The sequence below is a fragment of the Xiphophorus couchianus genome, chromosome 17 (genome assembly GCF_001444195.1).
Source record: "Xiphophorus couchianus chromosome 17, X_couchianus-1.0, whole genome shotgun sequence".
NCBI classification, from domain to species: Eukaryota; Metazoa; Chordata; class Actinopteri; order Cyprinodontiformes; family Poeciliidae; genus Xiphophorus; species Xiphophorus couchianus.
In genome coordinates, this window is record NC_040244.1 from 17,661,683 (window position 1) to 17,673,161 (window position 11,479).

Genomic DNA, 11,479 nt, shown 5'->3' on the forward strand with positions numbered 1-11,479 from the left:
GATTAAAGTCCCCCGCCACAATCACGGCCGCCTCCGGGTTGGAGTTCATCTGCACGCTGATCAGACAGTACAGCTCCTCTAATGCTAACTTAGCATTAGCCCTCGGTGGTATGTAGACGGCCACGATCACAATGGACGAGAGTTCTCTCACCAACTTGAAGGGTCTGCATTTCACCGCCAGATATTCCAAGTCAGGAGAGCAGAATGTTCCGACAGAGTGTGTGGCTGTACACCAGGCATTGTGTACATACAATGCCAAACCTCCGCCTCTGCCCTTACCCGAAGCTGCAGTCCGATCCGCCCGGAACAGAGCGCGCCCCGTTATCTCCACCGCTGCGTCCGGGATGTTGTCCTCCAGCCAGGTCTCTGTGACAACAGTCACACAGCTGTCCATCCGGCGAGAAGTAATCCGGAGTCGCATCTCGTCGATTTTGTTGACGAGGGACCTGGCATTGGCGAGGAAGAGGCTGGGGAGGGCCGGTCTGTGAGGGCTAGCTTGTAGCCTAGCCCGCACGCCGGCTCTCTTACCCCTCTTTTGTTTGCGCTGCCTCCTCCGTCGCCTTGGCAACATGGGGGGAATGATCATAGTCCCTGGTGTTCGTAGCAGCTCTGGAGGAATAAAGTCCAGCTTGGTGGGTGTGTGAAGTCCAAACTGTGTTCCTATGTCCCACAGTTCTAATCTGCTGTAAGTTGTCACGGCTTCCAGTAGTGTGTGAAAACACGGGAGCTCCGAGCCGCAGCGTCTACACGCGCCGCCATATTTATCTTAATAAAGCATGAATGAGGATGATTGTCAACACTAAGGACCCCCCTTATGATTCTGATTGGTTGTTTTTGGTCAGAATGGCGCATTACTTTAGCCAGCAATAGTAGTTCAGGAAGGAGGTGGAGGAGATTGATCTTTACACAATTTATCTGTCTCATAGCAAACCGTCACATGGTGACAGCCTTACCAAATGTGGAAAAAACATATTTTATTAATTAAAGTTATATACTGTGGCTTGAACAAAATGCAACTACATAGCATTGTTTTTTGAGAAGTCTCGATTGCTTTATGTATATTTTGCACGCTGCCTATGGCTGTTGTTGGTGGGAGAGACCTTTCAGTAATCCAAAGCTAATAATAATAAACTAGAAAATTCCTGAAGAAATTTAACCGGGGCCTGCCAAAGCTTGCCCGTCGGTTTGGGCCCGGCGTTGTCACGCTAGAAATTAGCATCAATGCTAAAGGACGCTGCAACGTAATCAATAGCATGTGGAGAATCACAGGAACGTTAAGTAAGGTGGACGTGCACCATTCAGTATTATTTAAAATTTGTCAAGGCTTTTATTTTGGAATTTTTGTTAAACTTAATTTCAAAGTGCCAAACTAATCCCATGTGTAATAGTCATTGGGTTAAATTAGTTATATAATGCTCAAAACACAAGTAGTTGATGTAAAAATATGAAAGGCTTTTATTTTGAAAGTTTTGTCAAGCTTCATTTCAAAGCGCCAATCTAATCCTATGTGTATCAGTGCTTTGGATAAAAAAGTCACATAATGCCCAAAAGAGCAAATACCTGATGTAAAAATTGTCAAGGCTTTTAATTTGAAATTTTCAGTATGCTTCATTTCAAAGGGCCAAACTAATACCATGTGTAACAGTGCTTTGGATGAAAAAGTCAAATAAAGCCAAAAAGAGCAATTACATGATGTAAAAATATTCAAGGCTTTTATTTTGAAATTTTTGTTAAGCTTCATTTCAAAGGGCCAACCTAATCCCATGTATAACAGTCATTGGATAAAATCAGTTATATACAGCCCATAGCAGCAAGTAGTTCTAAAGGCCAGTTCAGTCAACCTCTGTTTCAACTGATTCTTCCACCATAGATAGAACTACAGTGATGCTTATTTGTAGTCCTAATCAGCAGCCAATAGCCTCTTGAGTTCCGTTGCTATGGTAAATAATTGTCTCAGCAAAGTGTGAGCTGTGAGTCATACATGCTGGGGCAGACTCTGTTTGAGCCAGCCAGTTTTACTGAAAAAAAGCATTGGGAACAAATCCTTCCCGTTCGGGAACCGTAATACATATTCGAAAACCGTTTGAAGCGTATGAGAGGCCTATGTGTCTTCTGCGATAGTCCCGAGATTCATATCTGTACCTCACTCACAGCAATAACAGCAATGAGAGAAAGAAATTATGGGCCCAGATCTGGAATTGTAGTCAAATACATGGGAGAGAGCCTGAGACAGCCTCAGAAAATCCTGTCGCATGACTTTGCTCTGAAGCACCATGACAGAAAACCGTACGGTCTAGATAAATTTCGAAAACATTTTACCGGAGCAGACATGCGTATCAATGTCAGGACCGATTTTGATACCAATCGTGCGATATTTGTGGGTGTGATGGCGATTTCAAACTTATTTTGGGGTGAAAAATTCTCTTCATTTCTCACTCTAGCGGAGATCTAATGGCCCTGACTGTCACTCTAATTTTAGGAAGAATGAAAAACTTTGGGTCGCTTAGAGACAAATTGTGGACAAACCGTAATTGGTATCGACAAGCAGTCTTCACTTTCGAAGACATCACAGACGTATCTACAAAATGAAATTTGAATGGCATTTCTACGTGAATTTGTGACGACACAGAAAATCCTCAAAAATAGGGTATTTTTAGGATTTTTCCCATTGACTTATAATGGGTTTTTTTTCGTAGTTTTTTGCGAATTATGTCGCCTCGTTAAGCCCAAATCCCACCAAAAGTAATAGCTCCAATGGCGTGAATTTTCTGCACGTTTTGATACCTCATTTGTAGGTATGCACGCAGCGGTATGAGCCGCATTAACGGTTACAGATGAAAAATAAAGAATTGGGAGAATAGTAATAGGTTCCTGCCATTGCTTTGCATGGAAGGCCCCAAAAACAAAAATTAAGCAACCTATTTACATACAGTATGTGGACTGTTGCATTTAAATTAACTAACAGTAAATACTGTCCTAGTATCAGTATTGGACCAAAGAAAGCAAGGCAGGCACAAGCCTTTAAAATTGTGATGCTTTTTTTTTTTACTCCTCCAGGGGGTCTTTTTGTGGGCTCCAGTGTCCCTTATACGACAGTAGGCTGACAGGAAACGGGGAAGGAGAGGGGGGAAGACATGCGGCAAATATCGTCGGGTCCGGGAGTCGAACCCGCGACGGCCGCGTCGAGGACTGAAGGCCTCCAAATATGGGTTACGCTAACCACTACGCCACCACGGCACGCCCCAAAATTGTGACGCTTTTTATGGGTCACATAGACTCAAGAAACTATGACAGCAGGTACGCTGTCATAGGGGGACACAATTAAATTTTTTGTCATGGGGCCCAAGATTCCTGGCAGCGCCTCTGCTCCCAACTGGATTTATTTTTTACTGCTACAAAAGATAAAACATAATTCCAAGCTTGACATAGCGCCATCAGTTCATCTTGGCTTCATCTGTTTCATGAAGGCCAAACCAGGCTCAGGAAGTACGACTATGCCAAGGCAGGAATGAGTAATTCAGGTAAATGTTTAAGTCTGGCTTAAGGCTTGGGCCTTCATTCCAAAACCATCAGAGGTTGCAGTTTTGAAGTTGATTCTGAGGAGCCCAGGTCAGCTGCATAAGACATCAGCCAAAGAGAGGTACCGGGTTCTTGTGCGCAGACCCACTACTTTAACAGAGGACAACAAAATATGGTCTTTATGTGCAGTGACTAGGACAGCCCTTATCAAATGTCAAGCCACAGAAAAAGAGGATAGATCATTTGTACTGTCATGTATGCCTTTATCTTTGCTGCTGCTGATTGGTTTTGATCTTATCTTTGCCCCAAGCACAACCCACTGGTCTCCTACCTTATCCAAGTTGTTGTAAAAGTCAACATTCCCAGCACAAAGATATCTTCCAAGCAGTGTGGCATGAGTAGTAAAAACTGTTGCCATAGGAATGTTACGGGAGCGAGAGAGAATAAGCCCAGGACCTGCCTGCCACTCATGGAAGTGACTGATGACATTGGGTTTGTCTCCAAGGTGGTCTGTTAGCTAAAAAAACCAAACAAAAAACAGATAGATGTTAGAAGTTCACAAATTGTGAAAGCACACATTTGTCGGGGAGGAACAGGTTGAATTTTAAAACTGCTAGACTTCACTGGTAAAGCCACACCTCTTTAAAGAACCAGGCAATCAAGGAGCCCAGAATGAGAGAGTCATTAGCCTCTCGGTCGTGATACGGAAGACCAATGTGGCAGGTCTCCCACAGGTCCCCCTTCCATCGGTCCAGGTTCCAGGCTGCTGAGCCAATGTCAAACAGGATAACATAAGGGCTGCCCTCAATCAGCCAGCGACCAAAATGAACCTGAAGCAGCAGACAGAGTTCAGAAAGTACTTAACCAAGCTTAAATGTTTTCAAAACTGTTTATTTATTGTCAATTTGTCTTATCCTATATAGGAAGAATAGAATAGAATATACTTTATTAATCCACAAAGTGTTAAATATTGTTAAATACAAATAACCATAGTATATAATATAACCATTTTAAAATACCATACTAAAGTTTTTATGTCTTATGTTTATAATGAATTAAGACGGGGAAATGTTTTAGATGATTGGTCAGCTGTGTTGGAGCAGAGACACATCTAAAACTGCCATAGCAGCAGGTCTGTAGGACTGGAGATGGAAATCCTTGTTTCAGAGCCTCAGTCCTTGTATTTGTGTTCCCAACAGAGGTTTGGAATTGTCAATTTATCACATAGAAGGAATTTCCCCTGACTTCCTCTAACTTATTTGGACTAAAAGAACTCTTTAAAATGTTAGACTATTCATCAGACTATTATTAACACAAAACTGTTGGTTGTGGAGTTGAAAATCAAATTTTTTTCAAGAACCTTTTAAGAGACTGCATGCCTTGGGAACAGTATGTTCAGAGTAAATGGTATAAACTCTTCTAACCGGTAATAAGGACCGGTTAATAAGTGTGTAGACACCATAGAAGATAAAAGTCAGTGGTGTTTCTAGTTAGTACTGGAAGCACTGAGGGAAGGCAGAGGAGCTTGATTTTTTTCACAGATTATCTGTTTCATACTACATGTCACAACATAGTGACAATTTTCCCCAAAAGTTGTAGTTAACATGTTTCTTCATACAACACACAAACAGCTTCTCATAATTGGCGCCATTATGTTTAACAATGATGAACATTGAATCTTGAAGCGGCGTCTTTACCAGAACACACCCAAATATATGGTGGCCTGCAGCTTTGACTGTCAGTGAGAATATCCAGTGTTAATACCTTTCCTTCTGGTCATTCCAGGCAAAAAGGCTCTTAGTTTAGATATGATATAATACTGAGACCTTGAAATATAATGAGACCAAAAGTGCTATGAGAGACCACAGAAACTTGCTGAAAAATACTCAAAACATTTGACCATTTTCTTTCAGCTTAAAAGAGAATTCTACCACTCACTATGGAAATGTAAAGAAAGATGTAAAAATTCTCTATCATCATTCTAGCATTCATTAAATAAATATTAACGCTTTTGATAATCGTAACTTATCTACAACAGGAAAGGTTTGGTCAGACTTAATGAGAAAAAAGATTGTTTACTTTTCTTCTTTGTATCCAAATATTGGGTCTCTGCTGTATTATTGAACATCTTATGATATGACAAATATATATAAGCTTATGACCAGAACTGAAAACACACACATACATACATACACACACACACACCCACACACCTGGCATCCATTGTTGATAAGAGCATCCATTGCCTTCTGGATCAGTGGGTTGGGTGGTACACAGCCTTCCACTTGTGTCTTGAAGTTGTGTTCAAAGTATGGTCCCATCATGTAATGGTTCTCTCCCCATTCATCCACTGTGACCTTAGCTTTAGACTGGATAACAGTGTAAATTCCTCCAACTGAAAATTCATAAAGTGCAAAATAAATTACATAAATAAATGAAAATATGTTGTATATTGCTACACATTGTTTTCATGTGAGTATAACTACATCAGCCATTTATAGAACCTCAACCCAACAAAAGTTAGACACTGAAAAAGTACTTTTTCTACTGCTAACTATTTAGAATGAAGAAAAAATCAATAATTCCAAGTCTCAAATAATAACTATAAATATTTCTTATGAAATCTTAAATTTGAGACACTGTAAACTAATGGTAAACTGTGACACATAAGAAACATTCTCAAGCATCCCTTTGCTTGTGTTGAAAAGGAGAACATATTTTCCTGTCTTATTTCTGAGCTGAAATTACTCAAATGAAATACCAATATGTGATAACTAATGAAGTCCAGCCTTCATCAGTTTGTATAATAGAGAAAAAAAACAGTCTGAACCCTGAACTGTTGCATACCACAATCATATCACCACTTTGAAGCAAGCACTTCATTAAAGGAGCAAATGGTAATTGTTTTACATTTCTTTTGGATGAATAAAATTGAGAAAGAACCCCCGTTATCTGGGCAGCCCTTTGCAATCCACAGCAGTTAGGACTTAGACGTATCTCTTCCACTAAGTAGTATGGCTCTGGTTGTTATGGCTCAATATGCTATTCAGGGCCATTAGAGGCCCATCACCAGTTAAATTTTTAGCGTCTAACGTCTAACATGGTGTCATACTAATGGGATGACAAATGGGATGTCCTGTAGACTAACATGTCTTGTGTTTGTTGCAAGCAGTGACGGTTTTCTGTCCCCCAGTAAATGGATTGTGCTATGTGAGGTCAGAAGCACCATCCCAAATATAGCATACCTTTGAAGAGGGCCCAGGATTAATGTGGTAGTTTGCTTGTATGAGCTGCTTTCACAAAAGAAATAGACTAAATAGGGTGCCCAACTGCATCAATCTGCATTTCTGTCTGGCTCAGTGGAAATGAGGCAAGAAAGACCAAGAGGAGGAGGGCATTGCTCCATGCCTCCAAGTCAGACAGCTCCAGGGAGGTCAACAGAGTGTGATTCCCACCAGGGCCCCTGGTGGGGGCTATTATTATTATTATTTTTATATATATAATAAAATAATAATAATCCCCACCAGGGCCAAGCTCAGTCCTCGCTGCCTGAAAAATTTCAGTCATAGACCATCTGCCAGGAACCCATCACATTATGACACACCAAGGGAATTCCTGTGCCTGTCTTCCCCCCAATGATCCCACCATCTCCCACAGTTATCCCCATACCAGAGGTTATGGCATGTGATTAGTTCTAAAAGCCATGAATACACATTCTGCACGCTCAAATGTGTATTCCATGTTTGACATTGAGCATGTAAACATAACTGAAAATCTATTCACTGGGTGTTCGTGTTTGTTTGTGTCATAACTCAGTGGATAAATAACTAATAGCAGGACATGGGACATTAGACTGGATGACTAAAGTCCCATGAGACATAAAGTCAGTACATGAAAACAGGTCCTTTATTAACCAGTCATACTTATCAACATGAAAAAAGACTCCACAAACAAATCTGTCAGCAGATGGCAGTATCACCGTTAAAATAACTCAGAATAGTCCAAATAGTTCGGATGTCTTTTTCCTTTCTATGTTCCTTTGTTCCTTTCTTACAGAGAGCTTCTGTCATGTTTTTGTTTTCGAGCAGGAATAGAAAGCTCATGTTTGATCTCCATCATTCTTGCACCTAAGTTTATGGTGGGTGTGAGGGATTTACCCCCCTCAACAGGTGTTGTTGTTTTTTGTGCTTCCTGTATTGTTGCTTTATTTAATATTTTGTTTTGATCATCCTCTCTTTCCTTTGAGGTCATGTGTTGCCATGGAGGCGCGCCCATGAGCAGTGTTGCCTAGGACCTGGTGTTTCCAATGTACCTTACTGGAAAGGTCCATTGTTTGAGAAGGAGGAGAGATGTTTGTTTTATTTTTTGTTTGGTCCCAGCTTGTTTTTGTTAAATTGTTAGTTGTAATTCTGTAAATATTTGTTTAGGAATATTGTTTAGCACAAATGTTTGTTCTTTCGTTTACCTGGAAATGTAATTGTTGTCTCCGCCCCTTAATTAGTCCTGGCCATGCTTTAAAAGCCAGGTGGTTTGAATCAGGTGTGGCTCCCTCGTGTTTGGAATGTTTGTCAGTTTGAAAATGGTAGTGTAATGTGCAAAGAACTGATAAAGAAAAAATTTAGAGCTCTATAATGGCTGGACTTTGTCTGATTTTGGATCACAAACCAACAGTGGGTTTGTATCCTAAAGAAAAAGAAGTAAATTTGTATATATCTCACAAATGAGAAATTAACTTGCATGCTTTAAACCTTATATAGTAGCACAAAAACTGTCAGTATTCGAGGGCCCACATGAACTGACTAGTAAATATATCGTCATTGCAAGGGAATGGAAAACCTCTGTGAAAACAATAATATAAAAAAAATCCAATGTGTCCCCTTGCATTAAACAAGTGGTCAGGGTTTTTTTTTTTGTAATTTAACACCACCAAATAGTATTATTCCCTGTTCTCATCTGTGGCTATAGCTGGTTGATGTGAAAAGACCTAAAAGAAAAAACCATTTGACCATTTTAGGTGGAATGACTGTGGGTCAGCAGTGTGGCTGAACTTCTTATTATTGGATATAATTACTAAAAATTAAGTTCCGTAATTAGGAAATGTGTTTTTTTAACTATCCCATCTGTGGCAATTTTATTTCTAAGACCAACATTTTGAAATAAAATCTATTGTATAAATTTGCACACAAAAAAATAAACATTTAGTTTTTAGAATCTTAACTTTGTCATTGGTTTGTTTTCTAGTTTTGTTTTTAATGTGTTTTTTTTCTGGAAGTCACAATCCACACTGAATCACTTCTTTTAAATGGGATAAAGAGAAGACAGAAGACAAATACATAGAGCGGGGCCCCATCTCTGCTACTTATCTGGTTTATCTAGAGTTTAATGTTTAACTCCACAGAGAGAGTAGACACTGTGCTCTGTGGAGCAATATTTACTTGTTGAAGAGCAAAGATTATGTTTTAGGAAAACAATGCCAGAGAATGTATTCTTCTTATTGTGAGGAAATCTTCATTTGCCGAACCAGAGTGATTTTACCTTTGTCCCATACTCTGAACAGAATTTTACTTATAATAAGTTTGTGAACAACTGGGAAGCTCTACCAGTTTCATCTGGTTAAGGTTTAAAGAACTATGCCTTAAAGTAAATGACCTTAGATAAAGCAGTAACAGCTGAGTTGCAGTGTGTCTGACCTTTGTTGGTGACCTCCCATGCCACTTCAAAAAGCATCAGGTCTTCCACCGGCAGCTCATCGTCCTCCCAGGCTGGTAACAGCCCACTCAGGGATGTAATGGACAGGGAACGTGACAATGGCATATTGTTATTTCTTGAAATGCAATACAAACAAATGGAAAATAGCCACTCCTCTGTAGTGTTCAGAGAAAAGCTTTTAGAACTGCAGGGTATGCACTTGTAGGTCCTGAACTCAGTAGAAACAGAACTGACATGAAGCAAAATGGACGGAGCAGCAGGGAGTCAGGAGGGTAAAGAGCTTCCACCCCGCCCACTGAGCATGAGCTGATGCCAGCAGGAGGGACGTTTACCTCCAACACTCACATACGTCAGGGGAAAAATGGTCTGGAGATCAAGTGAGGAAAGAGGGAAGCAGGACTGCCTGATGAACATTATTGGACAAACAAACCCATGTGATAAACTGTGCAAATATTTTCTCCTAAACGTGATCACAGCACAGTGTATACAGGCATATAGAGGATTTAGTTTTGGTAGGGACAGTATGAAAGGAATATTACATCATAGCAAGAGTCGCATCAATTCAAGATCATAGCACATTTTAGGAACAAGGTAAAGGGATTTTCTTGACATAAACACAATACAAAACAAAAAAAAGAAAGACACTTTATATTGCAGTAGCAGAATAACGAGAACAGGTGACAAAGTAATAAAAAATTGTAATCCAAACCAAAATGTATCTATTTTCCAGTTAATATTCATCAAAGATTAAATCAGTTAAAATTGATTTGAAGGAACTTAGTGATTTGGCTGCTGTGCAGTTTTCTGGAACTTAGTTCCAGATTATAAGAGCATAAAAACTGAATGCTGCTTCTCCGTGTTTGGTTCTGACTGAAGATGCAGAGTAGACGAGAGCCAAACCAGAGACGAATGATGCAATGATAACAGGTCTTTAATGTTTTATTATTCATAAACTAACATTATTTAGAGTCTGTTCTCTCAGTGTAAGGACTGTAGAACTGGATAATGTGCTCTACCTTCCTGGTTTTAGTCAAAACTCCAGTAGCAGCGTTCTGGATCTGATTTTTAAGTCAGACCCGAGAAGACAATGTTACAATGCAATTAAAAATAAACACATGGATGAGTTTCTATAGGTCTTGCTAAGGCATTATTCCTTTAATGGTCCTCAGGTGATAGCAGGTTGACTTTGTAACTGTCTTTTTGTGGCTCTGAAGGTTCAAGTCAGAGTCCTTCACTACAGCCAGATTCCAGCCTGATCTCTGGTTTCCAGCTGTAAAAACCTAAGCTGTGTGTTGACTCTAGATCGTTCCTCTTTAGGTCCAAAGATAACTTTGGTTTTGTTTCTGTTCAGCTGGAGAAAGTTTTGGCACATCCACACATTTATCTGTTTTAAGCATCTGTTCAGTGATTGGATGGGTTTGAAGTCACCTGCTGGAATAGTCATGTAGAGCTTTGTATCATCTGCGTACTTATACTAATCTTATTCCTTGTTATAATATGGACAAGTGTGATATTATTTAACCAGGTTTATGTATTGAGCCTTGAGGTCAGATGTGACCTCTACCTGCTCCAACGAGAAGTCACCTATTGACACAAAGAAATCCCAGTTCTTTAGGCAAGACTCAAGTTCTGTACCAGAATCTGACCCAGCTCTCCAGTCATGGTCAATAGTGTGAAATGTTGCACTGACATCCAACAGAACCAGCACTGTGGTTTTTCCACAATTTGTATTTATGTGGTGAGCATAGAAGCCCGACTTAAAGATGTCAAAGCAGTCGCTCATTGTGTCACAGTGGAAATTTGTTTTATTTTGAAAGCGTGATTTTGTAAATAGTTTTTAAATTTGATTTTTACTAATTTTGTTTTTGTTGCTTCACTTTCACTCAAATTGTATACCAGAAATTATCTGTCAACTAGTTAAAATGTTAGCTTAACCCCTTACCTGGAACCAGGAAGAGCTTTGGGTAAAAGGGCCCCTATAGCCAGCCCTGATTGGCTGCCACCAGATTCAGGATCCATGAACGAGTCAACGCAACATCCCAGGTATGTTTTTGATGAGAGAACAAAATTCTAAGATGATATAAAGGGAAATAAATTCATACATTTTACTTTTTGAATTGATTTACAAAAATAAATTAACTTTTCAATGATATTCTAACAATTGCTCTTGACTTGGTATCCTATTAAAACATCTTGTAGCTTGTTCAAACTGGATGTTAACAGATAGGGAACTAACTAAAGCAAACTAAAG

General features: G+C 39.7%; 1 protein-coding gene across 1 annotated transcript in view; it reads right to left on the reverse strand.

Moving 5' to 3' along the window:
• Positions 1-9,553, reverse strand: part of gys2 (glycogen synthase 2) — a 28,086-nt gene extending 18,533 nt beyond the window's left edge. Inside the window, exons 1-4 of the mRNA XM_028044473.1 lie at positions 9,210-9,553; positions 5,733-5,914; positions 4,158-4,349; positions 3,851-4,036 (exon numbers count right to left, since the gene is read on the reverse strand). Coding sequence (XP_027900274.1) covers positions 3,851-4,036; positions 4,158-4,349; positions 5,733-5,914; positions 9,210-9,333 — 684 coding nt within the window. The 5' untranslated portion in view covers positions 9,334-9,553. The remainder of the gene's footprint in view (positions 1-3,850; positions 4,037-4,157; positions 4,350-5,732; positions 5,915-9,209) is intronic.
• Between the last annotated feature and the right edge of the window lie 1,926 nt (positions 9,554-11,479).